The 15,808-nt window shown below is 36.2% G+C and overlaps 1 protein-coding gene across 3 annotated transcripts in view; it reads right to left on the bottom strand.

Annotated features, from left to right (window-relative positions):
• Nucleotides 1-15,808, bottom strand: part of GRIK2 (glutamate ionotropic receptor kainate type subunit 2) — a 522,039-nt gene that overhangs the window by 301,948 nt on the left and 204,283 nt on the right. For all 3 annotated transcript variants that reach the window (XM_087882606.1, XM_034409067.3, XM_087882605.1), the window contains one exon: nucleotides 2,335-2,511. In XM_087882606.1, the coding sequence (XP_087738732.1) occupies nucleotides 2,335-2,511 (177 nt within the window). The remainder of the gene's footprint in view (nucleotides 1-2,334; nucleotides 2,512-15,808) is intronic.

Raw genomic sequence — 15,808 nt, 5'->3', positions numbered from 1 at the left:
GTCTAACACAGGACTCCAAGGTTGGACCTGGCTACTCAAGAAATTTATAAACTATTTGGATGATGTTAGAAAAAATGTTACCAAAATAAATATCAAAATTTAAAACATTATCAAAATTTTAGATGATGTAAAGAAGCAGGTTATAGTCAAGGCTATGGTTTTCCCAGTTGCAATGTATGGCTGTGAAAGTTGGACCATAAGAAAGGCTGAGCACTAAAGAATTGAGGCCTTTGAACTATGGTGCTAGAGAAGACTCCTGCAAGTCCCTTGGACTGCAAGGCGATCAAATCAGTCAGTCCTAGAGGAGATCAACCCTGACTGCTCTTTAGAAGGCCAGATCCTGAAGATGAAACTCAAATATTTTGGCCACCTAATGAGAAGGAAGGACTCATTGGAGAAGAACCTAATGCTGGGAAAGATTGAGGGCAAAAGAAGAAGGGGCCGACAGAGAACGAGGTGGCTGGATGGAGTCACTGAAGTGGTAAGTGTGAGCTTAAATGGACTTCAGAGGATGGTAGAGAACAGGAAGGCCTGGAGGAACGTTGTCCATGGGGTCACAATGGGTCGGACATGACTTCGCAACTAACAACAACAAAAGAAGCAGGAATAGAAAGGAAATTAGAAAAAGCAGAAGAAATAAATAAAAACCATTTAAACCAAGTAACCAGTAACTAAGTAAGATAAATTTCATCAGGAAGAAAAGCAGAACCTAACTATCAAAGACACGAAGGGGATTGTACTGGGCAGCCAAACATGTAAAATTAATCTAGACCTCTTAGATCGCGAGCTGAATATCAGCCACCAGTGTACAGTAATATCACTGTGGAAAAGCATAATCAACCTTAGGCTGAATCAATAGAATTACAATGTCAGGATCAAAATAAATCTTTTTTTTTTTTTCATTTCCATTCTGCCCTAGTCAGATCTCAGGCAAAATACTGCATGCTTTTCTAGGTAGTACAGTTTAGTGGGGACATAAAAACTTATCCAGAGAAGACTGACCAAGATGCTAAGAGCTTTGGATGAAAATCTTGTCAGAAGTGTTGAAGATAATATAACTTTTTACCTTGAAAAACAAATGACCCAGAGATATATGATACTTATTTTAAAATATCAATGAATTGTCACATAGAAGGCAGGACAGAACAGTTCAAAGTTGTTCCAGAAAAGTTTAAATTCTAAGAATGTAGAATTCAAATTGAAATCAAAATTTCCTAATAGCAAAATTTGTTCAAAAATGGAGCAGATTGCCTTGCAAATTACATTAGATGGTGATGAACATTCCTGTTCTTGGAGATATTTACAAGTTGAAGAACCACCTGTCAGGAATGATGAATAAATGGGATTAAAGAAAGAAATTTTAAAAAAACAAACAGTGTATTAGTGATATCTATCTCACAGGGTCCACCCCGGTGCCCCTGAAATTTGCTTTAAAACGAATGTGTAGCCCTTTAGATTTTGCCAAATTACAATCCTGGACATTCATCACTACTGATCATGTTGACTGGGCTTTCTAGAAGTGTCAGTTACTATTCTGTGAAGGACTTCAAGTTCCTTACTCTTGTAGTACAGAGCAGTATATTTAAACAGCAATAGAGTTAAATACAGAAAACGTTCACACCTGAAGTTTGGGTCACAGGAAATTTAACTAATTAAATGCTGCATCAGAAAAATGATTTTTTTTTTCATTCATATACTGTACGGCTTTGTAAAGTGTTGATCTACAGCTGATATTAAGGGTCAGGCTGATTAACATGACTGAACAAACTTTTCTGAATCAGAAAAGTTCATTTTTCTCATCTCCTTCTACAACTGAATTTTGGCAGGCCATCTATAGATTGGTACCAAGCAGGGGTGGGTTTCAAAACATTTATTACCGGTTCTGTGGGCATGGCTTGGTGGGCGTGGCATGGCTTGGTGGATGTGGCAGAGGAAGGATACTGTAAAATCTCCATTTCCTCCCGATTAGCTAGGACTTGGGAGGCAGAGAATAGATGGGGGCGGGGCCAATCAGAATTTTTACTACCAGTTCTCTAAACTACTCAAAATTTTCACTACCGGTTCTCCAGAACTGGTCAGAACCTGCTGAAACCCACCTCTGCTACCAAGAATGAACGAATAATGCTTGTTTAGCATTTTGCACAACTGATGTGCAGTAGAAACTGTAACAGACATGTGGCACTTCACTGAGATGTATTTTCACCATATTGGCCTGATGTGAACTCTCATTAAATAGATTTCTGGATTTGCTAATTTGCTTGCCTCTTTATTCTATTAAACGTTTAGACTGCCCAGACATCTGGCAACCAAACTCCAAGACTTTCTAAAGCATACCTTTTTTAGATGCTTCAAAACTATCGTAGAGATTAATTTTCTGAGTGTCATATGTTAATGTAGTATTTGGCAGCAGGGTCCTGTTTCGGTTGATTGTGTTCACAGCAAATCGGAAGGCCAATTCTTCTGCTCCCATTGCTCCAGTTGGACCAGATTCCACACATTCAAAAATACCCCCTATAAAAATGGAGAGAGAGACATCAATAACATTTTTTACTTCAAAGTACATCTAAGGCAATCTAACAACAAACTAATGGATGGAAACCAATCAAGGAGAGAAGCAACCTACAGTAGAACTAAGGAGAAATTTCCTAACAGTGAGAACAATTAACCAGAATTGCCTTCAGAAATTGTGGGTGTTTCATCACTGGAGACTTTTAAGAAGAGTCTGGACAACCACTTGTCTGGGATGATATAGGCTCTCCTGCTTGAGCATGGGGTTAGACTAAAGGACCTCCAAGATCCCTTACAACTCTATTATTCTGTTAACAGTACTGGAGATTGATCCTTCCTTTCATCCATCATATAATTTCTACACAGGGCACATAGCCAAGGCAAGAGTCAGTTCATGACCTCCATATCTGTCAACTGCAAGTCCTGTAAAAAATAAATGCATACGTGCATACATGCATACATGCAGAAAAGATCACTGAGCTAGGATGTGAAATAATGCAATGTGACTAGAATGTCATTACGGTTAACTGTACATTCCTCGCTCCCTCGTTATCAGATTAAAGATTACTCACTTGATATCTACATTATCTTTTAGAAGGTAAGAAAATGTGTACAAGATCAGAACAATCCTTTTAGCAATTCCTCCATCCTTAGAAAAGCTAGGCAGATATCTGTGAAAAGCCCATAAACAAGTAATGAGTACAAGACTTTTCTCCTGCCCATATCATCCAGCAATTAGTATTCAGAGACAGATGATTACATTATCTTCTCTAACTCTTTTTGAACTGCTTAAGTTAAGATCCATCCTTATAACTTGTACCATCAGATTTCAAGGATTAAGGATGCACTTTCTTTTATCCATGCTGAATGTCTCACTGTTCCACTTCATTAGATAACTTTTGAACAACAACAAGAAAACTTCACAGGCTGTTTAAAAACAGGATTTCATGTTGTCTTTCGAACCTTATTTACATCAAAGCTGCAAACTTGAGAAGCAATTTGGAATAACACAACCAAATAATATCAAGATGTAGAAGCAAAGATGAATGTTTCATAAGTTCCTCTGATAACTTCTGTGTCATCAAAGCTGCAAATAGCATTGTAAGCTGATAAAAATAAAAGTTTAACCACTTAAGATGGAATTGATTCAGATCTCACTGTGTTTCAAGAATTAGGACAAGATGCTAAATACCCAGATAGAAAAACCTCAAAATAATCATTATTCTGTTCTGAGAATGATAATTACAACTTATGCTACAGACACAACCAATTACATTCTCCACAAAGAAAAACCAATTATGGAACAACAAATAAAAAAAAGACAGCTGAATAGCGGAAGAATATGATACCATCATAAGATACAGCCTAATAAGGGGTGAATAATGGAGAGGGTTACATTCAAGAAAGGATTCTGAAAAAGTCTAATAGTCTATACAACTTTGCTTAATGCAGGAGATCAAGAGTTAGAGCACATTTCTAACAGAAGGAACCAAGCCTCTTCCTTAAAAAAAATCAGACAAAGACACCTTTAGGTTGCTGATTATATTCTTGAATATCTCTCAACTAGGTGGAATCTTGCTTTTTAAAATGCTTTCTAATTGTCAGAAGAATATTTTATAAGACAGAATTCAGACTGCAGTCCCTTGTCTACAATCTAAAACAGTACAAGTCAGATAAATAGATACTTCTTGATCCTACTGATGATATAATCTATTCTTGAGTTACTAATTTAATGGGTTAAAAAAAATCAACATAATATAAATATGCAGGGGGAGAGATAGTTCTAAGGCCTCCAAACTAACAAGTATTTCTTTCTAAAAATTAACAAACTGATGAATCCAAATATGATTATTTCTCTTACAGACATACAGTAATTATTCTTATTTATAATAGCCTTATTAATATACTACGTAAGATGTCCAGCATAGATCCTCAAATAAGAAAGGAAGCAATATAGTTTCCAATATACAACACATTTACAAGTGTTTGGGGTTTATTTTAGTTTATTGTTTTGTCTAAGAGCTGTGAAGAGTTAGATGTGGGAGATATTTGATTTCCAGTACCAATCTTGAAGATTAATCCACAAAACTGGCACTAGCTCACTAGCTCACTAAAGTGATCTCTTTATCCAAGCTGGCAAGCTTTAATGCAATTTCAGTGTTAGCTTTGCACATACTTATGCTGTTTTAGGCTGCATTTTTCTCTGCATTCAAGAATTCTACATGTACTGGAAATGCACAACATGAATGCAGCTGTGTTTCCAATAAAGCAGCTCCAAGGATCTTGTGCCAAGGATTTACGTTGTACTAATATACATACAAGTGGTCAACTTGCAGCCTCATAGTTGCATACTATCTCTGAACTTGTTTTTAGGCTCCTAGAAAACTTATTTTTCCTGTAAAGTATGTAAATACAAATAATGAGAGGATTCCCATTAGAAGTAGTTTGGGTTCTGAAAGGGCTAAAAGAATACCTGATCTCTGTCAGTACAAATAAATGGGCAAAACATTCAAAACTCATAAAAATCAAATATGAAAGAGCCAATCCAAAAAGAGGGAGACACAGATCTACAGTCTCTGCTTATTTGCTTCCTTCCATGTATCTCTTCCCAAACTGGCCCAAAGGTAAGCAGTGCCACAATCCACAGGATGGGTTAAAATTCAGGAAAAATTCTATCACACTACAAAATAGCTGGATGCTGATGAGAATTCAGGCTCTGATTTGTAGAAATAATATTTCAGCTGCGGTGCTTTTGCTCTACTTTGTTCTATATAGATCAGGGATGTCAAATTCAAGGCCCGCGGGCTGCATATGGCCCACAGGCACAGGGTGCTTAGATCTGGCCCATGGGGCCACCCTGGAAACAGCGGACTGGCCCTCAGTGCCTCTGCCAATGAAAATGGAGTTCGGGAGGGCCACACTCCATTTTCACTGGCGGAGGGTTGCAGGAGGCCGTTGTTGCTGAAAACAGAGCTCGGGAGCCCATTTTTGCTGGCAGAGCACTCTGGCCACCACTGGCACCCCGACACAAATGACGTCGAGCTGGCCACGCCCACCCCAGCCCCTCACAGTCAAACACAACCCTGATGTGGTCCTCAATGAAATTGAGTTTGACATCCCTGGTGTAGATACATTCATGTTCCTGGATGAAGGAGCAATGGCTGAGATAATCTATTTAGAAAGCATGTTACTTTCTCTTTCTCTCCCTTTTCTCTCTCTTTTTTTTTTCAATTCCACTTTAGTTCTTCATATACACAATAAAGACTTGAATTTTAATTGAATCAATGAGTCTTATTCTGAAAGGATTTTTACCTTAGCACATACATCTCTCCATACAGTCAGGCTACAATAGGAAGAAAACTATGAGAAGACCATTACCATCTTGCCACTTCACGTACTTAGTAACTTGTCCCAAAGGTACTTTTTCAAGAGGCAACTGGACTTTCTTTGAAGTCATTTCACTTCTGATCCATGAAGTTTCTTCAGCTCTGACTGGATGATGGGGAATGGAAGGATTTATACTCCTTGCAGACAGCTGGTCATTTGCATTCTTCTAGAGTCATTGAGGTCACCTGGAGGTTTCTCTGTGTTGTCAGGGTCACCGGAATAGTACAATTGAGTGTGGAGCCTTCTTGAAACTATTGAAAGGATTGTGTTGTAGACTTGAGATAGATGATATTGTATCTCCCCCCCCCCCCCGTTGAGAGAGGGCTATTCAGCTTTGGCATAGATGGCCTCTTTGATTCTTCTTTCAAACCAGCAGTCCTGTCTGTCCAAAATGTGGACTTTGCTGTCTTCAAAAGAGTGACCTTTGTCTTTTAAATGCAGATGGACTGCTGAATCTTATCCTGATGGGTTTGTTCTCCTATGTTGTGCCATGCTTTTATGAAGTGGTAGTTTTGTTTCCCCAATGTACAGATCTTCACAGGACTCACTGCATTTTATTGCATACAACACATTGCTCAGTTTGTGTCTGGGAGTTTTAGCCCTGGGGTGGACAAGCTTCTGCCTCGGTGTATTTCAAAGTGTACATATATGTTGTGTTGGCTGGAGATCCTCCTGAGCTTTTCAGATATTCCCGCAATGTATGGAATGACAACATTGCTTTGTTTATTGTTCTTTTCTTTGTCTATTTGGAGGAACTCCTGCTGGGTCTTTTTGGGGATTTGATGAAGGGCCACTTGGGCTAGCCACATGTTCTGAGGACTTTCTTGATGTGTTTCAGGTTTTTTTTCCTTTCCCATCTTTGCTGGTAGGCAGGCCTTCAGCTCAGTGGTGTAGGCTTCTGATAATTCCCATTTTGTGCTCCATCAGTGGTGAGAATCAAATTGTAAATATTGATCTCTGTGCTTGGGTTTTCTGTAAACTTCAATGTTAAGGCTTCTGTCTTTATTAATGTGTACTGCACAGCCCTCTCTCAACAGAGAGGGAGGGATACGATATCATCTATCTCTAGTCCACAACACAGTCCTTTCAGTAGTTCTAAGAAGGCTCCATACCCATTTGCACTACCCAGGTGACCATGAGGTCACAGACAAACCTCCAAATGGCTTCAACCACTCTCTAAAAGAATACAAATGACCAGCTGTCTGCAAGGATTATAAATCCAGTTGCCTCTTGAAAAAACATCTTTGGGACAACCATGACCTGGATGACTGAGAATCTCCATAGACATTTTACTTAGTAGCTTGGTAGTAGAGAGGATTTCATTGGGAAAAAAGTAGCTGGTGGCAGTGTTTACTAAAGATGCTCTCCTCAGTTGTAATACTGATTAAGGGGAAAGCTGCTAGAAACCCGTATCAAGAGTCAGCTGGACCAATCCATCCCATCTTAGGTTTCCTTGCTTTTGCAGGCACACATTAAATGTAATTTTGATTTAGATCATTTTGAGTTGGAAAACAAACAGTAACTACAAATCTACCTACTACAAACACCTAAACAAAACAGAAATTGGCAGAGATGGCTGAAAGGACCTGATTAAAGTATCATTTGAGTTCTTGATGGAATTCTGCTGAAATGGCTGAAGGATTCTTTTAATAATTTTTGAGAAATTGCATCTTTTAAAAATATGGTAGAAGGCCATTTCATGTCAACTGCAACATAATGAGTTTAATTAAATGAGGTGAATTAGAATGTCATAAACACCAGTAATTCACTGATTTCAAAATAGCTCTGAACTTGGGCAGGGAATAACATCTAGTAGTTGATTGCTAGTCCTCAAGCTTGAAAAATATATTAATCTAATCATATCACTTATCATAAAAATGAGGTGGAGTCAGAATTAAACATCCTGTCTAACTTTAGCAGCATCTTCTACAACTTTGCGAGAGTGAAGGTTGAAGTGGTTATATTTTTTTTTAAAAAAAGGATTTAAAAACCCATAAGTAAAAGCATTCTAATAGCCCCCATTTCTTTCTCTTTCTCACCATTTTTCTCCCAGATGTTAATTGCTACTTAAATATTTTTATACTGCATTTTGGACATCTGCAAATATTGCTCATTTCTATTTATGTCATTTGGTTTATTATTTTTAAACAGTTTATCTTTTTCTTCAAAGACAGCAGTCATGTTTCTAGAGACAGAAGGTTTATTCCTAACCAGAGGGTGAAATTTCACCCTCTTCTTGATGGATCCTTGTCTGTAGTGGCAGCTGGTATTAGCTGAAAAGATTTTAAGTAGAGCTGACCATTCATGTTTTTTTATACCTTATAATGTCTATGCATTGTATTATAGGATATTAAAAAAATGTTACCCACATCCATTGTAGCAGCTATTGTGTCCACTTTTTTTGTTGTTACTGTGACTTTAATTGTCACTTTCACCACACCTAATTAAACTATGCAAATCACTTTGCAATCAGAGGAGACTGAAGAAACAGGTATTCATTACGAGAGGGTGCCAAGGAAGCATTCAATGCATGTGAGAGTTTGTGTATTGTATTAGAGATACATCATTTGATTTGGAGAAAACATTAGTAAATCAATTCATAGAGTCTCCAAATAAACAGTGTTCAGTCACAGAGATCCAATGAAATACAGAAAAGATTTCTGATAAGAGATAAAGAACTAATCAGTGGTCACATTTTACTCTTATAGTATTTTATATAATATAGTATTTGAATATTATATTTGAGATTTTCAGCTTTATTAAGGTTCAGACACCATGGCTCCTTTTGTTATCTTTAAGATTTGTTGGCCTTCTTACATTTCATTGTTCACAGACATTGAAAGTAGGGAAGTGACACAAGGGATACATTCAGTGGTGGAATTCAATTTTTTTTACTACCGGTTCTGTGGGCGTGGCTTGGCGGGTGTGGTGTGGCTTGGAGGGCGTGGCAGGGGAAGGATACTGCAAAATCTCCATTCCCACCCCACTCCTGGGGGAATGATATTGCAGAATCTCCATTCCCACCCCACTCTGGGACCAGCCAGAGGTTGGTTGTATTTGCCGGTTCTCCAAACTACTCAAAATTTCCGCTACCGGTTCTCCGGAACCTGTCAGAACCTGCTGAATAGCACCCCAGATACATTCCAACGATAGTTTCTTCTTAGACAAATGTATTTTCACAAAAGTTAGAGGCCCTGGCAAGGAACGAAGGAAGTTCCTTATATGGGATGACATCGGGAGGGACATGAGTGATTGGTTAAGTCAGAGGTCCCCAACCCCCGGTTTATGGATTGGCACCGGGGCATGCCAGACACCAGGCTGCACAAATAAGTGGGATGCAGGCAGCACACGAAAGCACTCCTCCTCTGGTCCATGGAAAAGCCTCTCTCCATGGAATTGGTTTCTGGTGCCCAAAAGGTTGGGGACCACCGGGTTAAGTGGTTGGTATTCTGTTAGAGACGCTGATTGCAATGTATTTAATATGAGCTGGATGGAGGAAGGGGTCATTGCAGCTGCCCACCTAACACTTTGTTAAACTCTCCTAGATTTAGAATAAATAATTTAATTTCATGGAACTGCTTGGTGCCTATTATGTAAGGTAAGGAATAAAAGGAATGGTAAGGAATAAAAGATTCTAACATTACCTTTTTTTTTTCTCCCCTTGAATATGGTGGTACCTTATCAGTGAAATGAGCGCAAGAACAATATTAAAATGTGAGTTGACAGAGGCACAAACATCTTGTGTGTTTCTTAGAAAGTGCCAAAAAACTAAATAAGCAATGTTAAACTCTCCAGACAGTAAGTATCTTAGATTTGGAGAGGTTGATTTTCTCTGTGTTGATCTACTGTATGTTATGCACTGATCCAAAAAAAAGTTTCATGGAAAAATATTTTATGTTTCGGGAAAGAAGAGACTGATATATAGGTAATCCTCAATTTAAAACCATTCTTTTAGAGACTGTTCAAAGGTGCAATGGCACTGAAAAAAAATTACGCATGATTGTTTTTCCCATTACAATGGTTGCAACATCCCCGTGGTCATGTGACCAAAATTCAGATGCTTGGCAACTGGCTCTTCTTTAGGACAGTTACAGCGTCCCGGGGTCATGTGATCACTTTTTGCAACCTTCTGTCAAGCAAAGTCTGACTAGGTGGCTCAGTGGCTAAGACACTGAGCTTGTCGATCAGAGGCGGGCAGTTTGAATCCCTAGTACAGGTCTCCTGCGTGAGCAGGGGGTTGGACTAGATAAGCTCCAAAGTCCCTTCCAACTCTGTTACTCTTAAAACTGTTAAAGTCAATGGGGAAGCCAGAATCACTTTACAATCATGTTACTAACTTAACCACTGTAGTGATTCACTTAACAATTGTGGAAAGAAAGGTAATAAAATGGGGTAAAACTCACTTAACAACTGTCTCACTTAGCAACAGAAATTTGGGACTCAATTGTGATTGTGAGACAAGGATTACCTTTTATCTGGTTATGACCATCCTTTACCCCGGACACCTGAACAGTAAATAATTTGATTTTATAAAATATAAAAGGGATTTTTCAGGAAAAAAAACTTCCAGCTACCTGAAAATTAAAACTCATCCCTCTTGCATATATCTTAGATCTGGAAGATAGCGATTTTCATAAGCTTTGAAAAAAAAATGTGCTAGTTATTTTGTTAGGCGAATGTGTATACCAAAGCAATCTGTCCCTCTGGTGGAACTATTTTTAGCGAGCCATCGTTTCACTCTTTAAAAAAGGAAAGAAAAAGAAGAAACAAAATTACTAACACTATTTTCCTGTATATTTGTCTACAAGATTGAAGCCTGGGGTTGGAAGGCAAAACTGCATTCTTCCACTGAGCAAGTGCAAATATATTGCAACCATAATTTCAAATGAAATATAACTTTCACCATATTAAGAATCCCTGAGCAATATAAAGTGGCCTCAGGGCAAACTGGAATTAGGCAATAAACATTTCTGAACATTACTCGTAATCTAAACAAGACTAATATCTATGGGTTGAAGAATACAAAAGGGTGGAGGAATTTTACCGCTTGATGGAGTATTGAGGGAAAGAAACATAGAAAATACTACTGCAGATATTCAGCACTGCTAACTTTTCTAATTCAACTTTTCCTTCATCCAGGAGGTTAATGGTCCATGACTACCAGGAGTAGGAAAAGAGGAATCATCACTGTAGTTACTTATATTATGTAAAATATGTTACCCTCTTAGTTCCTTTTTAGTGGTGTTTTTTTTTTTACTACTCAGTTTGATGGATTGTGAGTTACAGAATAGAGCCACAATTGTAGTTTATATTTTATCCATTGCTATTGATTGAATGATCAGCTTTACTTTATGCTTTTATATATTTTAATTTGTTTTTATATTTGTCAGCCATGTAGTAAGAAAAGTTGATATTTCAGAAACTGGTATAAATGTGTGTGTCCGCATCAAATAGACATATCATCAAAATGACATCCCAAAAGATATGATTTGTTAGCTTACTCAGGCGGATGAGGCAGGAAATATGACCAAATGACCTAATTCTACTTTATTGTAAGGTTACATTAGTAAAATCTTGGGAGTCTGAAAATACAAATCTCCCAACATCTCTTGATAAGTTAGGGGGGTTCCAGTCTGAATTTCTGTTCCTGCCTCTTACACAGCTGCTCCCCACTCTATCTTCTGATCATTCCCTAAGCAGCATCTCTCCTCCTAGCCCATCACCCAACATCATTTCCATATGCCATTATATAATTCAAGCCCATTCCTTACATAATTGTGAGAACACAAATACAAATGAGGTGATGTTTGTGTTGTGATGTGGTGATAGATGCTTTGTCATTTGCTCCCCACTGTCCCTTATGAATGCCCATTAGGAAAAACAACCAAAGAGAGAGATTACTCAAGCAGCCATCATTTCAGTAAACTCATCCCTACATATACCTTTAAATTTTGCAAATAATAATAATACTTTAACAGCACTTGGGTCCTCGGTTAGGACTTAAACTTTTAAGTTTTTACTAGTCCCAGACTTGAATAGAATGGAAGATTAAATCTTAAATAATCAAGGTCTGAAGACTATCTTGAGGCAACCAGACAGATTTTATACTTCTAGATAACTCACTGCCAACTTATGGCTAGCACCAGGAAGAGAATCATCAGTACACATGAAATTGACTATGAACATTTGATCCTGATTTGTTTGTTTTAATTATGAGGAAACAAGATACTTTTAAACAAGTTTCATTTTCATTCATAGTACCCATTCAGCTTTATGCTGGGGAAGCATGTTTTATTTCAGTGCTAATCATCCCAGTTTTCATTCGTTTTCTTTCTACCAAATTAATAATACAGGAAGTCCTCAGTTAACTTTTGTAATTGGGATAGGAATTTCCCTCATTAACTAATATAACCCTAAAGAGCAATACCACATGACCATTACACTTAGCTGCAATTCTGGCATATCTGGTTGCCAAGATTAAATGAATCATGCACTGTAGTTAAGCATAAAATCACTTGGTTGCCATTTGCAGTCTTCTTCTGGTTTGACTTTGCTTGTTGGAAGCCAGCAGCGAAGATCACAAATGGTGATAATTTGACACTGAAATGTTGTAATGGTGAGCCAGTAACCAAGCACCTAGATGACAATTACATAACCACAGGATGCTGTGATTGCCATAACTATGAGATCCAGTCAGAAGTACCATTTGTTCAGCACCACCGTAAATATGAACAGCAGACGTTAAGCAAAGTTAAGAATGAGCAGACGTTAAGCAAAGACTACCTGTGACAACAGTAGCAGCATCCCCAACAACACCAAAATAATCAAACCTCCTAACCCATAATTTAAAGTAAAACTATCTGCATAAACCAATTTTCCCAGCCTGATCCCATTCCAAATATTATGAAACTCTATTCCTAGAATTCTTAGCAATGTTCATATGGGCTTGAGAATTCTGGGACTTGGTCCATGTATCAAGGAAATACACAAATAGATTGATCTAAATGTTTTACATGGAATTCAGAATTATATTTGAGAATTTGATTAGAGCTACTTCTATTAGAAACAAAGATTAGTAGTAATTTTTCCCGGGTGACGTCAGCGTGATAGGAACCGAGGGGACAGCGCTCCGTTCCTAGGTCCCAATTTTCGGTCTGAAAGCTGAATTTTTTTAGCTCTATTGACCACGAAGAGGTCAATAGATAAAAGGGAAAATCCTGAGGACCTCGGGAGTATAAAAACTTGCCCCGAAGGTTCAAGGAAAGTCCCTTAATTCAGCCCGGAAAAAAACCAACCTCTTGTCGGTTGGCCAGAACGCTGACGGTTGCTTTTAAAAAAGGGAAGTGAGGATTGAGCAAACAGTATCAATAAGAATAACTAATTACTCTTATTCTGAAACATTTAAATATTTAAAACATCGGATACATAACTAAAAAGAGAAACTGATCGGCAAAGCAGAATTGTTAAGAAGAAACGGAGTGAAAATATAACGGAGTGAGTTAACGAGGCTAATTGAAGTGTGAGGGGGCGAAACTGACAGGCAACGGAGCTGAGGCGATTTTGAGGAAGTGCAACGGAGAGGTGTGGATTGGAAATAAAACACATAGTTATAGATTTACCAGACAGAAATTGGGAAATAGACAAAGATTATTCATTTGGGGAAAGAAATACAGATCCAAGTGTTGGACTTATTTTTAAAAAAAAAAAGAAGGTGGTGCGGAGACAATAAAGAAGAGACGAAGAAGAAACAGTATCTAGTTTCCGGAGTGACTGTGAGGGATTTAAAAACTTTGTAACGGTGGCAGAGCTTCAGTGAACAGATACTGTAACTATATTAGAGTATTAACTTGCAAATAAATAAAAAACATTGAGGCTCTGGAAGAGGTGTTTAAAATATTTTCAGAAGGCAAATTGAAGGACTTTGGAAACAATTACAAACTAGACAACTGAAAAGACACAAAACCAAGTGAGGATTGCAAAGACTTCAATTCTGGAACCTAATACAACAAAAGAAATTTATTTTATTGTTTGAAAGACTTAATTTATTTGAATTATTTTAATTGAATTATTTTAATAATATTTTAAGTACTTTTAAGTACTTTTATCTATTTGTTTGTTTATTTATGTAATACTTAATGTTTTAATATAGAATATAGTATATAATATTATAGCCCAAATAGCATAAGGTTTAGGATTACTTAAGTTTAAATGTTAAATATATACTTTTTAATATATTCTGGAACCTAATATAACGAAAGAAATTTATTTTATTGTTTGAGAGACTTAATTTATTTGAATTATTTTAATTGAATTATTTTAATAATATTTTAAATACTTTTAAGTACTTTTATCTATTTATTTGTTTATTTATGTAATACTTAATGTTTTAATATAAAATATAGTATATAATATTATAGCCCAAATAGCATAAGGTTTAGGATTACTTAAGCTTAAATGTTAAATATATACTTTCTAATATAAGTAAGAAAAGTTGGAATATATAAGTTTTGAATAGATATAATAATATAACACATAGCATATCTGTTTTTTCTTATTTCTGTTTTATCTTGTTTTTCTATTCTAATAGTTTTTTTATGTGACACAATTTAATATTAATTTAAAAATTGATATGGTGTTAAAAGAATGAATTGAAAATTGATTATTAATATTGATATATATTGATTTAAATAAGAATAAATTTATTAAAATTGATAAAATTTATTAGAGATATAACTAAGGATTTAATAGAACTTATTAGAATTAATAATATATTTAAATAGAATATTTAGTTTAGAAACTGAAATATGACTTGCTGAGATATCATATTTTATCCCTGCTCCTTATTTAAATTTAATTAATCCCTCATATAATGATATTATAGTTTGAAATTTGACTGTATTTGAAAACTAAACAAGTGATATTGGCTTCTGTAATTATCAGAAGGAAAATCTTACTATATGCTATAGACAGTGCGTGAAAATTTGGGAATTATTAAATTAGAAAATTAAGACGACAACTACTGGCTTATTAATAATGACAAAACCAGGTAAAAAGGCAATAGCCAACCAAGCAATGTCTATTACGTCATCAACACAACAGAAAACAATAGACACAATGTTACTTTCAGAAAAAGAGAAATCTCCTCAATCAATTAACATCAAAAACATTCACTCAGTATTATCAATGATACAAGAGACTATGAACAAAACACAGGAATCAATTGCTGATAATCATCAAGAAAGTAGGAAAAACCATGAGGATTTGAAAATGGACATAGGTGAAATTAAAGATAATCTTAAAAAAATGGATAATAAGATAGAGAAAATTCAACAAAATATTGCTAAAAATGAACAAAGGATCCAAAATATTGAAGATAAGATGGGCAAAGTAGAAAAAAAGATAGAAGAGTCAGAATGTGCTCAAACAACAATAAACAAAGAACTGGAAGATTCAATTTCATTTTTAGAAATGGAAAAGGCGTTATTTTACCTAAGATTTCAAAATATAGTGGAAAACAGAGAGGAAGATTTGAGAGATGTAATGGTGGGAATTCTGGCTGAAGCAACGTTAAAGAATAAAGAAGAAATTAATAAGGAAATTGATGAAATTTATAGAGTATTCACAAATTACGCCCGAAGAAACAGGTTACCAAAAGAGGTTCACATTAGATTTGTAAGGAAGTTGGTAAAAGAGGAAATATACAAAAAAATGAGAGAAAAACCAATTATATATAAGGGAAAAGAAATAATTACATTAAAACAAATACCAAGAAGAATAAGAGAAACAAGGAAAAATTATAACTTTCTGACAACAGAATTACACAAACATAAAATAATGTTCCGGTGGTTAACGCCAGAGGGACTGCTTGTTTCATGGCAAGATAAAAAATATAAACTTGATACACTAGAGAAAG

The sequence above is a fragment of the Pantherophis guttatus genome, chromosome 1 (assembly GCF_059756535.1).
Source record: "Pantherophis guttatus breed Tessera chromosome 1, ASM5975653v1, whole genome shotgun sequence".
Lineage (NCBI taxonomy): Eukaryota > Metazoa > Chordata > Lepidosauria > Squamata > Colubridae > Pantherophis > Pantherophis guttatus.
Note: the sequence above shows the minus strand (reverse complement) of the source record. Positions and strands in the feature narration are given on the sequence as shown.